At 49.2% G+C, this 14,168-nt stretch overlaps 1 protein-coding gene across 1 annotated transcript in view; it reads left to right on the top strand.

Annotated features, from left to right (window-relative positions):
• Positions 1–13,839, top strand: part of CIDEB (cell death inducing DFFA like effector b) — a 30,188-nt gene extending 16,349 nt beyond the window's left edge. The window contains exons 4-5 of the mRNA XM_075335274.1: positions 9,151–9,338; positions 12,222–13,839. Coding sequence (XP_075191389.1) covers positions 9,151–9,338; positions 12,222–12,354 — 321 coding nt within the window. The 3' untranslated portion in view covers positions 12,355–13,839. The remainder of the gene's footprint in view (positions 1–9,150; positions 9,339–12,221) is intronic.
• The last annotated feature ends 329 nt before the right edge of the window (positions 13,840–14,168 follow it).

Genomic DNA, 14,168 nt, shown 5'->3' with positions numbered 1-14,168 from the left:
AAATAACAGGTGTGGGAGATACCGCTCCCAGTCACGCCCATGGGAGTCGACCAACATCTTAAGCATCTGCTTTAAGGTGCCATTGAACCGCTCGCACAGGCCATTAGTCTGTGGATGGTACGGGCTGGCCACCAGATGTCGCACCTGGACTTGCTTACAGAGGGCCTCCATCAGCTGGGACATGAATTGGGTCCCCCGGTCAGTGAGCATTTCCTGGGGAAAACCCACTCGGGAGAAAATCTCCAGCAATGCGGTGGCCACCTTGTCAGCCCGAATGGACGACAAGGCCACTGCTTCTGGGTACCGGGTGGCATAGTCCACTACCGTCAGTATGAAGCGTTTCCCGGAGCTGCTGGGGATGGCCAGCGGGCCGACCAGATCCACAGCCACCCTCCTGAAAGGCTCATCGATGATTGGCAGAGATACCAGTGGGGCTTTGGGGTGTGGCCCCGCCTTCCCCACTCTCTGACAGGTTTCACACGAACGGCAGTAGGCAGCCACATCGGCCCCCATTTTTGGCCAGTAGAAATGCTGGTTTAACCTGGCCTTGGTCTTAGCGATCCCTAGGTGTCCGGCCATCGGAATCTCATGCGCGATCCGCAACAACTCCGTCCGGAACGGATAGGGTACCACCAACTGTCGGTCCCTGGGCCACGCCTCCGGTGAACCCTGCTGGACCGTGGCCCGGTACAGCCGTCCTTGGTCCCAGACCACTCGCTCCGGGTCCGAGTCCGAGGGAGGCTGTGCCGCCTGCTCCTTTAGAGCTTTCAGGCTGTCGTCAGCTTCTAACGCTGCCTGAAACCCCTGACTAGATGTGGCCAGAATCGACGAGACTGTCACATCTTCGGTCAGTACCCCGGGACCTGTGTCCTGGCCTCCACCTGACTCGGCTGCCACTTGGTCAGAAGGGGAAGAGCTATCGGACCTCCGGGAGGCCCCTTGGCTTCCAGCACTCCCACTGCGGGTGACAGCGGCCACAGCCGCTGCGACCGTGGGTCGTGCCTGCTCCTCCTCCGTTCCTGACCAAGTCGCCGGTTCAGGCAGACCTACCTGGCTTCCTGACACCCCGGTTGTGGGGGAACCCTGCACCGAGATCTTACCTGGGAGCACTTCCGCTCCTGGACCGGCCCCAATCTCACCTGCCTGTTCCCCCCCTGCAGCAACAGAACCCCGCTGTGAAATCTCTGGGGACCCCACATTTGCTGTGGTAGCCCCCACCCCACACACTGGTCCTCCCCCTGCAGCACCCTGCTCTCTGCTTATCCCTGCAGAGGGCAGCAGATCCCAGCTCACAGGCTGGTTACTTGTAGAGGCATTGTCACACCTTTCTCTGACCCCCTCCCCTGTCACAGCTGCAGCTGCGTGTGTGTCTATGGTGTCTGTGCAAGCAGAAATATCAGAGTTCACTCCCTCCTCCCTTACATCATTCATAGATAACACATTAACATTGTCCGGAGGCACGTCAGCACTGGCTGAAGGTTCAGCCTTTGGGGCGGGGCCAAACTGGGAGGTTATTTGCCCCAAATCTGTCCCAAGTAGCACGTTTGCAGGGATCCGATCAGTTACCCCCACCTCCCTCACCCCTCGCCCTGCGCCCCAGTCCACATAAATGTCAGCAACAGGCAGCGCCGGGTCAATGCCTCCAATCCCGGAGACAGCGAGGGTTTTTCCAGGGATCAAGTCTTGGGGGGACACCATCTCAGGCCGCACCAGAGTCACCTCCGAGGCGCTGTCTCGCAGTCCTATGGTCACAGACTGGCCGACGGTGACAGGTTGGAAGCTGTCCAGGGACCTACCACCACCCCCACCCACACAATACACCTTGGGCGGCCCTTGGGACGGGGACGGAGCCGGGGCCTTGGGACGCTGAGGGCACATGGCCTTGAAGTGTCCAGGTAGGTTGCACTGGTGGCACCGTCTTGGTTCCGCCACGGGCCTGGAGAGGGGAGTTGAGGGGGACACCCCCTGCAGTCTAGGGGCAGGTGGGGCAGTCGCAGAATTCATCTTACCCCCTCTCCAGGTGCTGCTGGTGGCCGCTCTCCTGGCCTCAGGGGCCCGGTTGTTGGTGTAGTCATCGGCAAGGGCAGCTGTAGCCGTGGATCCCTTTGGCTTCTGGTCTCGGATGAACTGGCGGAGATCCTCAGGGCAGTTCCACAAGAGTTGCTCCGTGATGAACAAGTCCAGGATCTCCGGTCCGGTGGAAAGCTGCAGGCCTTGGGTCCAGTGGTCGGCAGCTCGGGCAAGTGCCCGCCGGTGGTCAGCCCAGGAGTCCTTTGGTCCCTTCTGTAGGCTCCGGAACTTCTTGCGGTAGGACTCCGGGGTGAGGTTGTACTGTTGGATCAGGGCCCGCTTGATGGTGTCGTAGCCCTGATCTGCCTCAGCAGGCAAGTCCCCAAGGATATCCAGGGCCTTACCCCTTAAACGGGGGGTCAGGTATTTGGCCCACTGGTCCTTGTTCAGATGGTGCTGCAAGCAAGTCCGCTCAAAAGCAGTCAAGAAAGAGTCCAAGTCTCCATCCTTCTCCAGCACTGGGAAGTCCTCAACACGGACCTTTGGAAGTTTGGTGTCTTGAAGGTCACGTGTGGCTGATGAGGGCCGGAGCTGAGCTAGCTGCAGCTGGTAGTCACGCTCTGCCTGGCGCTCTTCACGCGCTGCCTGCCGCTCTGCCCTGCGCTCTGCCATGAGTATCTCGTAGGTATCCCGGTCTCCAGCCTGGAGAAGGGCCATAGCCATTTGAAGAAGGCTATCCGAGCCTCCCAGGCTCGGTGGAATGGCACGTGGTGATCTGCGGCCCGCTGCGGAGCCTGGTGCTTCACTGTCCATTGCAGAGCGGAGGGCTGGCATCTGGCTCGTTGAGGAACCTTGGGCGAGCTCCTCCTCATCTTGTCCAGCAGTCCCAGGTTGTGCGATGTCCTCTGCAGAGCTGTTCTCTGGCGTCGGGCTCCTGGAGGGCTCGTGGACAACCTCCTCATCGTCTCTGGCCTGAGCATCGGCCATTCCTTTGGCTTTGCTCCTGGTGCTATCAGCCATTGTTGCAGACTTTGGTCACTGACACAGAACTGACACCTGATGCCTCCACACACCTTACAGTATCTGCACTCTGACACTCTAGTGTTGAGCTGGTCTGAAGACCCCAGCAGCCACAGCTGCTGCAGGCAGTCTTTAGTGTCTGGGAGTATGGGTCTCACACTCACACACACTATTATCTCGATCCCACCGCTTGCCACCAATATGTCACAAACCACCGGGGGGGGTCACTCAGAAATCCCCCGCGCTGGCTACCAGTACGTCACAATCGGGGTGTAACAAGTGGGGGGTCACCCCTCCTTTATACCTCCCGACCGACAGACAGAGCACGTGATGCGCTCTCTAGCGCCCCTCTTATAGTCAGGCCAATTATGGAATTGCCCGACGATAAGCAAGGAGGCCGCTATACTACTTATGCCGATTATTGAAGGGTCCCCGGTGAGAGTAGGGTATATATTCCCCCGACCTCCGCGGGCGGAATATATAAAATCTCCCCGAATCTCACTGGCCTCCCCACAATAATCCTTGGCACAAACTCGCTGCCACCAACCGCTTCACGGTAACTATTAGCCGAACACACAGACGTGGGATTCAAGATCGAGATAACAGAGCAGCCCAAGATTAATTATATAATTTAATCAGCCTAAAGCACACTAGAAACTACAATATATACAATAGGGAATCTACAGAATATACATATGTCAGAGTACAGTTACAGATAAAGCATGGGTTACAAACAGGCATACACAGTTCAATCAGTTACCTTGTTGCGTCTGGCCACAGGGGGGCGCTGTAGACCAGGTTTCCAGGAACTCCCACAGATGTTTCCTACACGTGCCCCCAGCGAGAAGAACGCTGGAAAATGGCCGAAGTAGGGTTATCAACCTGGGCAGATCCAGGTCCCCTCCTACCTTAGTGACCTCACAGGGAAGCACTGCCACTCCCCCTGCATGGATCAGAATTATCCAGCCAAGGGGATATTGGCCATAACTTTGCCTGGGAGCGTCGTAGGCGGACGCCAATGCTCTCATTGTGACAGTTATGAATTTAGCTACAGAACGAGGGGACTCATGACCTGTCTGCCAGTTCCCCATTGGCTGATATCACGCCTGGGGCATTTCCCAATGTCCTGCTCCCATAAAAAGGGTGTGCCGGCATCGTCCACATGCGGAGACACCATTTTTATGGTTGCCATATTTATCGGAAATATGGCTTGCGAGATATGAACCATTTTTTACTGGAGTCGTTCTGTCTGGCTATTTCCATAGCCTTGCTAACTAGCTAGCAGCCCCCACTACAGGGTGACGGCAGGGAGTCATCCTGTGTCCATTGTCCCTAAGCCACCTCATTTCAATATCACAGGACATGGCCATGGATTTGTTGCTAAACCAGTTGTGTGAAGGGAAGGGGGGGGGGGGTGACACCAGGAGAGGGCTTCCTGACATGACTTGAATGTCATGATTTATCGTCATATCTCCGGATTTACCTCACAGCCAGGTTAAACTTGGCCTGACATTAAGAATCTCGGGCTTTATACCAGCTGGTAAAACATAGCTGGTATTAACCCCTTATTACCCAGCGTGCCACCTGCCACCAGGGCCACTGGAAGAGTTGGATACAGCGCCTGAAGATGGCGCTTCTATGAAAGCGCCATTTTCTGGGGCAGCTGTGGACTGCAATTCGCAGTGGGGGGCCCAGAAAGTTTGGACACCCTGCACTGTGGATTCCAATCCCCAGCTGCCTAGTTGTACCTGGCTGGACTCAAAAATTTGGCGAAGCCCACATCATTTTTTTTTTTTTAATTATTTCATGAAATTCATGAAAAAAAAGGGCTTCTCTATATTTTTGGTTCCCAGCCGGGTACAACTAGGCAGCTGGGGGTTGGGGGCAGCCCGTAGCTGCCTGCTGTACCTGGCTAGCATACAAAAATATGGCGAAGCCCGCGTTATTTTCCTAAAAACGTTTTCAGGGAAAAACCTTTATAAAAAAAAATGCTTCCCTGCATTTCTATTGCCAGTGAAAGTAACACCAAGCAGCGGGGGTTAGCAGCCAGTAGCTGCTTTGGTTACCCTTAGCAATAGAAAATGCAGCGGGAGCCCACAAACAATGTGATTTTTTTGTTTTTTTATTTTTAATGAATTTTTTTAAAAAAAAATCGGCATGGGCTTCGCCCATCGAGCACCAGACCATTTTACTTCTCATTCATCCCAAGTAATCAGATGACTCCAGTGTCGGCCGATTACTTGTTCTGTGTCCCCCTGCATCCATCGCAGCCTGTACGGGCTGTGAGGTCAGCGGAGTGGAGACAGTGACATGCTCTGCTCTGACACATAGTGTGCTGCATGTCACTATCTTTCTCCACTCTGGCACTTGTTGTGCAGGTGACCGGATGCTACATGTCACTGTCTCCACTATGGGACTTGTTGTGCAGGTGAGAGTGTATACAGTTGGTACTATGCAGCAGAAATCACAGAGTGGGGCAGTTAGTGACATGTATCATCCGGTCACCTGCACAACAAGTCCCAGAGTGGAGACAGTGACATGCTCTGCTCTGACACATAGTGTGCTGCTTGTCACTATCTTTCACCACTCTGGGACTTGTTGTGCAGGTGACCGGATGATACATGTCACTAACTGCCCCACTCTGAGACTTGTTCAGGTGAGAGTGTATACAGTTGGAACAATGCAGCAGAAGTCACAGAGTGGAGCAAGTTAGTGACATGTATCATCCGGTCACCTGCACAACAAGTCCCAGAGTGGATACAGTGACATGCAGCACACTATGTGTCAGAGCAGAGCATGTCACCAACTTGCTCTGCTCTGTCACCTGCGGTGCTGCATGTCACGTTTTTGCCACGATTTGGTGCGTTTTTTGCTGCGTTTTTGCTCACTGCATTTTTAATCAGTGCAGAAAGCCATTAAAGATTGTTGATGAAAAAAAAAAAAGGTCTGATGTCATTTCCTTATTCAAAATGTTCTTTGTATGCAGGAGAGCAGACAGCAGCTGCAGAACTACAAGGCTCAGCATCCTCCATTCACTAGTGTATGCAGGAGAGCAGACAGCAGCTGCAGAACTACAAGGCTCAGCATCCTCCTTTCACTAGTGTATGCAGGAGAGCAGACAGCAGCTGCAGAACTACAAGACTCAGCATCCTCCATTCACTAGTGTATGCAGGAGAGCAGACAGCAGCTGCAGAACTACAAGGCTCAGCATCCTCAATTCACTAGTGTATGCAGGAGAGCAGACAGCAGCTGCAGAACTACAAGGCTCAGCATCCTCCATTCACTAGTGTATGCAGGAGAGCAGACAGCAGCTGCAGAACTACAAGGCTCAGCATCCTCAATTCACTAGTGTATGCAGGAGAGCAGACAGCAGCTGCAGAACTACAAGGCTCAGCATCCTCCATTCACTAGTGTATGCAGGAGAGCAGACAGCAGCTGCAGAACTACAAGGCTCAGCATCCTCCATCCAGGACTGTATGCAGTTTTTTACCCAAAAAGAAAAAAAAAATGACATGGTCTTCGCCATATTTTTGTATGCTAGCCGGGTACAGCAGGCAGGTACGGGCTGCCCCCAACCCCCAGCTGCCTATTTGTACCCGGCTGGGAACCAAAAATATAGAGAAGCCCTTTTTTTTTTTTAATTATTTCATGAATTTCATGAAATAATTTTAAAAAAAAATGACGTAAGCTTCGCCTAATTTTGGTGTCCAGCCGGGTACAACTAGGCAGCTGGGGATTGGAATCCACAGTGAAGGGTGCCCAAGCTTTCTGGGCACCCCGACTGCGAATTGCAGTCCGCAGCCACCCCAGAAAATGGCGCTTTCATAGAAGCGCCATCTTCTGGCGCTGTATCCAACTCTTCCAGCTGCCCTGATGCCGGGTGGCTAGCTAGGTAATAATGGAGTTAGGGCTAGCTGTATATTATCAGCTAGCCCTAAGCCCGAAATTCATGGTGTCACGCCAATATTAGACATGGCCACCATGAATTTCTAGTAATGATAAAAAAAAACCACAACAACCAGAAAAATATTTTTATTAGAAATAAAACACAACACAATTAGTGACTCCATCTTTATTGAAATAAACCCCCCTCTGCAGTAATCCTGGGTCAGGGTCCCGCGCTGTCCAATCCGGATCCAATATCATCTGATCGGTTTGCTGGAAGGCAAAGCGATCAAATGATGTGTCAGGTTAAACTACGTGAATCACATCATACATCAGCTGATTGTATAAAAGCCGATTATACAATCAGCTGATGCATCAGTAGAAAAAAATAAAAAATAAATAAATACTCATGTCTGTGCTGATTACCGGCAGCTCCTGCAGGGGAGTCTGATCCTGGCCCATCACTGCAGGAGCTGCCGGTAATCAGCTGATGAAGTCCCCTGACGGCAGGATCAGCTGATAGCCGGCCGGGCGCGAAAAAGCCGGTGACACCACGAGAATCGATCAGCTGATGCGTCAGGTGACTGCATCAGATGATCCACCGCCAGGTCCTGCAAGCTTCATACGTGCCCCGGGGAGACTGCACACAGCCAGAGCGGCGGTACCGAGACAGGGGCTGGAAGCAGGCATGGCACCGGGACCCTGCAGACAGGTGAGTATGACATACATACACAAACACACACACACATACACACTCACTGTATATATACACACACACACTGTATATACACACACACTGTATATACACACACACACTGTATATACGCACACACTGTATATACACACACACTGTATATACGCACACACACTGTATATACGCACACACTGTATATACACACACTGTATATACGCACACACTGTATATACGCACACACTGTATATACACACACACTGTATATACGCACACACACTGTATATACGCGCACACACACTGTATATACGCGCACACATACACTGTATATACGCGCACACACACTTTCTTCCCCTGGCTGTGTAGAGCTGCTGCTGTCTCTGTGTGATTGCTCTCAGTGCACATCCACTGGGAAGAGGCAGGGAGGAGGGTTTGGTCGGAGAGCAGAGTGGGTGTATTAGACACAATGGGTGTGTTAGATAAGCTAGACACCGCCCTAGAGCCACAAAGAATTCTGGGACTTGTAGGAACTGAACACAGGAAGTCAGAGGAGAGATTAACCCCATCAGAGCTGGAGCCAGCAATGAGCATGTGCTGCTAGTGCACAATAAAAGGTAATTTTGCTGAAAAAACATAATAGATGTGTTGAGGGGCACATATTAACAAGATTTATCAGGAAAAAAAAATCAGTTTTGGTAACTGGACAACTTCTTTAAAGTTTAACAAATTCTTCAAGCAAACATAACACCATCTGTAAAAAGCTGAAGTTGAAAAAAGGATGACTTCTACAAATGGATAAGGATCCTAAACACAATTCAAAATCCACATTAGCCTATGTCAAAAGGTACAAACTGAAGGTTTTACAATGGCCCTCACAGTTCCCTGATCTGAAGATCATTGAAAATCTGTGGCTAGACCGCAAAAGAGCAATGCATGCAAGAGGACCCAGGAATCTTACAGAACAAGAAAACTTTTCCTAAGGAAGAAAGCATGAAAATCCCTCAAACAAGAATTGAAAGACCCTTGGCTGGCTACAAAAAACATTTACAAGCTTTGATACATGCCAAAGGGGGTGCTGCAGGGTACTAACCATGCAGGGTACCCAATATTTTGCATTGGCCAACTTTATTTTTTGTTGTGAATTTAAAAATGTAAAAAATATAAACTTTTTTTTTTGTCTAAAATGCAGAGGATATGTGTTATCGTTAACTTTATGGCTTTCACAGATAATTTCATCTTCAACTTGCTTAATTGTTCAGAATATCAGTAAACTTGACCAGGGGTGCTCCAACCTTTGCATGCCCCTGTATGTGTGTGTGACGCTGCCGTAGCGATAATGTTCGCTACGGCAGCGATCACCACATATCGTGCCACCAACAGGGGCGGGTGCTATCGCACGCGACATCACTAGCTGATGCTAGCGATGTCGCAGCGTGTAAAGCGGCCTTAAGGATAGGCCATCAATGTCAAATTAGTGGACAACCTGTTTGACATTTTGCAGCCTAGTTGGACCATTAGATATAAACACCCTGTCTTTCCGATAGGGGGTGTTGTCTTATTCTTTGAAACAAGAGAAACCAAAGAACAGTCGGGATATTGCACGAATCACATTTGATGTATACAAGCTGAACCCACGCGATCTTTTTGGCAGTCTAAATGTAAAGGCCACCTTCTATGGCTTGTATTCCATGAGCTGTGACTTCCAGTGCCTAGGACCAAAGAAAGTGATCAGGTCAGTAAGTAGGATGACTATAAAACAATGTGAATATGAAGAACAAAGTTTCTAGTTTTGTTTTTTTTCTTGTAGGAGTATAATTATTTTTAGAAATCTTCAGGAAGGTAATCAGTATTATGCCAAAAACAAGACCCCTTTACGAGAATGTTAGTGAGAGTTCCAGTTAGTGGATATTAACTACTGTACTTTACAATATCAGTGGATATAAAGCTTCCTTTAATAATGCGAATAATACAAGCATATGACATTCAGATATTGTTGAAAGGAGAAAATGGATAAAAGGGGTAACAATCCGCGCTGCCGTGAAGAATCCAAAGAACTTGTAAAGTTGACTAGTAATTTTATTCAACGCATTTCGGAGATCCCATTCTCCTTCATCAGGAAATCTCAGATGTACATAAGTGATTTCCTGATGAAGGAGACTGCGATCTCCGAAACGCATTGAAAAAAATCACTGGTCAACTTTACAAGTCCTTTGGATTCTTCACGGCAGCGCGGATTGTTAACCCTTTTCTTTATTTTCTCCTTTGATCTTCCACAAGGGCCACGGCAGCCGTGTTTCTATGCGCTCATAGCGGTTATGACTTATTACAACCTCCTAAGGTGAGCAGCTCCACGCTATTAACTCAACTTTTGAATAATAGATAAAACCCTATCTGCGCCATTGTTTTTCCTTTCCGTCACTTCATATGCAGATATTTTTTAAAGTTTTGCTGCAGATTTTATGCATCTCAAAGGGTGAAAATCCACAAAAAGAAATGTCATGCTGTGGATTTTTTTTACCTAGTGTGTAAATGAGATTTAATCCATTTCATTCACTTTGATGTTACTGTAATAACAAATCCAGATGGAAAATCCACAGCAATGGTGCAGTATGAGGTGCTATCATCTGTGGTAAAACAAGTATTGTGCCCTTGAACCAGTAATAATACTGTAGCTCCTGGGTGTTCGCTTAAAGAAAATAATACCATCTGCACCCTCCGTTTACAGTAGAAAGAATTAATGCCCTCCACTTAAAAAGTAATGATGCTTCCAGACCTCCAAAATTAATAATGGCAACTTTGTGCCACTTCCCACCAAAAAATGTAACTCTTTACTCATCTAATCCAAGTGACCTAGTCCTCTTCTCCCCGGCAATTAGAATGACCTGGCACATGCGGAACAATGCAGTGACATCCTTTAGCCGCCTGTGCCAGGATGCTGTCATCTTATAGGCCTACATAGCAGATTGTGTCCCTGAAAGTGAATAATGGTGGGTCAGAAAGTCTGTGGCATTAAAGGGGGCTTTACACGCTACGCCATCGCTAATGCGAAGTTGTTGGGGTCACGGAATTGGTGACGCACATCCGGCCACATTAGCGATGCCGTTGCGTGTGACACCTGTGAGCGATTTTGCATCGTCGCAAAAACGTGCAAAATCGCTCATCGGTGACATGGGGGTTCATTCTCAAATATCGTTACTGCAGCAGTAACGAAGTTGTTCCTCGTTCCTGCGGCAGTGCACATCGCTCCGTGTGACACTGCAGGAATGAGGAAGCTCTCCTTACCTGCCTCCCGGCCGCTATGCGGAAGGAAGGAGGTGGGCGGGATGTTACGTCCCGCTCATCTCTGCCCCTCCGCTTCCATTGGGCGGCGGTTCAGTGACGCAGCTGTGACGTCGCTGTGATGCTGAACGAACCGCCCCCTTACAAAGGAGGCGGTTCGCCGGTCACAGCAACGTTGCCGGGCAGATAAGTACGTGTGAAGGGGCTGGGCGATGTTGTGCGGCATGGGCAGCGATTTGCCCGTGTCGCATAACAGATCGGGGCGGGTACCCACGCTAGCGATATCGGTACCGATATCGCAGCATGTAAAGCCCGCTTAAGTCCAAAATGGCGCTTGCCCAGAGATCCTGGACATCCAGACAGATATTGCCCTGCCCTAGATGCCTTTCAGTGTTAGTGATGCTGCTTCTCATTGGCACAAAATTTCAAAAGAAAAAGAATAAATTAATTTGGCACGCCGGAGAATTTTTGGCCTTGGGCAACTGCCCTTGTGTTCTCTAATCTACACTATGCCATGATCCTTAACAACAGTCAGGTTTATTATTTGTGTTTTACTTAAAACTGCATTTGAAGGGTTTTTTCTTTTCTAATAAACTTGGGGGGAAAAAATGCCGTCTTAGGCCTCTTTCACACGACAGTGAAAAAGACAAACGTTTTTCACTGACGTGTTATAGGTGAGTATGGCCCTCTGTGTGCCGATAGTTTGGCACACGTGTGTTCTCTGTGTGCTATCCGTGATAGCACTTGGAGATCAGGCACTTATACTCACCTGTCCCTGGCGCTGCTATCCGTGGTGCTGATGCCTCCTGCACTGCGGTCAGACTTGCTTCCGGGTTCAAGATGCAGTGAATATGCAATGAGCATAATAAGTGGGCCCTGAAGCCGAAGACCACAGCACTGAAGACAGCAACGCTGGAGACAGGGGGGTACAGAAAATCATTTTATTTCACAGACACGTGTTTTCTCTGGTACGTATTACATGGATGACACCACTGTGTGGTCCGTGTGACACCAGTGATGCCAGAGAAAAAAGTACTTGTCTCCATGAGGAACACACAGATATGCGTGTACTCAGCATGGACACACGGTCAGTGAGAAATCACTTGTGTGCGCAGACCTATTCATGTTAATGGGTCTGTGTATGTCTGTGGTTCTGGTACATATAAAAAAGAAGGGGACCTTAAGAGCAGAGAAGCAGATTAATCATTTTACGTCATGTATTTATTTAGATATCATTACTATTTTGATTTTATTGCTTGAAAATATTTCACCATTGTGTCATAATGTTGGTTTATGGTGGTCTTCTGACATTTATGTGATTTTTTTTCTCTATCAGGGAGGTACTGCGGGTTTTGTCAGCAGCGTTGAATGGTGTGGGGCGCATTATGCTTACTGCCTCCGGAGTACTGAGACGGTTGTTGGAAGGCGGAGATCACTGGCAGAATCGAATCTGTGAATATGAAGGCTGATATTCTGTCCACCTCATGTACTCTCATTGTCATAGACGATCACTGGCGGATTTGGACCAACTCTTTCTGTTTTATAGGCACATTGATAGAACGCTCCTTTTATTTTTTTTAAATGGAACTGTCATAGGGCACCAACAACTAACAAGACACAGGATCAAGTTGGTAGTCCATAGCTGATTGACTTAAAGGGTAAAGGGTGCTTTACACGCTGCGACATCGCTAGCGATTGCTAGCGATGTCGCAAGCGAGAGCACCCGCCCCCGTCGTTCTTGCGATATGTGGTGATCGCTGCCGTAGCGAACAATATCGCTACGGCAGCGTCACACGCACATACCTGCTTAGCGAAGGCGCTGTTGCTGCAGCGGCGTCACTAAGTGGCCGCCCAATAGCAGAGGAGGAGCGGAGATGATTGGTCGACACATCACGCCCACCTTCTTCCTTCCTCATTGCCGGTGGACACAGGTAAGGAGATGTTCGTCGTTCCTGCGGTGTCACACATAGCGATGTGTGATGCCGCAGGAACAACGAACAACCAGCGGCATGCACCACCAATGATATTATGAAAAGGAGCGACGTGTCAACAATCAACGATTTTTGAAGTTTTTGCGATCGTTGATCGTCACTCCTAGGTGTCACACGCTGCGATGTTGCTAACGACGCCGGATGTGCGTCACTAACGACGTGACCCCGACGATATATCCTTAGCGATGTTGCAGCGTGTAAAGCACCCTTTATTCCCATCTCTAAAATCCTATCCCAATATATAGTAGGTCTATTAATAATAATAATAATAATAATAATAGTAATTTTAGTAAATACCTCCAATTAGAAATGTAGTATAGTTCTCCAGATATAGTCATTAGCCATGTCTCCCATGTCTTTTACCTCATGTGCAGGATCTTAGGTATCCATGGTTAGGTCCAATCATATAGTGACAGTTATTTGCTTGTGGTTATAACCATGGATACCTAAAGCGGGCTTTACACGCTACGATATATCTAACGAGATGTCATCGGGGTCACATCGTAAGTGACGCACATCCGGCATCGTTAGTGATATCGTAGCGTGTGACAGCTATGAACAAGCAGAAATACTCACCTTCTCGTTCATCGTTGACACGTCGCTCATTTTCTAAAAATCGAACGTCCGGTTGTTCATTGTTCCCGAGGCAGCACACATCGCTCCGTGTGACACCCGGGAACGATGAACTGCAGCTTACCTGCGGCCGCCGGCAATGCGGAAGGAAGGAGGTGGGCGGGATGTTTACGTCCCGCTCATCTCCGCCCCTCTGCTTCTATTGGCCAGCCGCTGTGAGACATCGCCTGTGACGCCGAACGTCCCTCCCCCTTCAGGAAGTGGATGTTCGCCGCCCACAGCGAGGTCGTTTGGAAGGTAAGTGCATGTGACTGGGGGTTACAGTATTGTGCGACCCGGGCAAGAAATTGCCCATGCCGCACAAATGATGGGGGCGGGTGCGATCGCAAATGCAATCGCACGACTAATTGCAGCATGTAAAGCAGCCTTAAGACGCTGCCCATGAGGTAAGAGACATGGGAGACATGGCTAATAGCTATATCAGAAGAACTATACCACATTTCTAATTATAGGTATTTGCATATATTATTATTATTATTTTAGCTACTACATATTGGTATAGGATCTTGAAGATGGGAATACCCCTTTAAGCCCTGTGCACCTCATCCTACTTGCCAGCATCCCTGACGTCTCTTCTGCTTTGTATTCCTGGTGCAATGTCCTCATTTTGGCGTGATGCACACATGGCCTTGTGCTGAGGCTAATAATCAGAAGAGAAG

This window comes from Anomaloglossus baeobatrachus, chromosome 2, assembly GCF_048569485.1.
Source record: "Anomaloglossus baeobatrachus isolate aAnoBae1 chromosome 2, aAnoBae1.hap1, whole genome shotgun sequence".
Taxonomy (NCBI): Eukaryota; Metazoa; Chordata; class Amphibia; order Anura; family Aromobatidae; genus Anomaloglossus; species Anomaloglossus baeobatrachus.
Note: the sequence above shows the minus strand (reverse complement) of the source record. Positions and strands in the feature narration are given on the sequence as shown.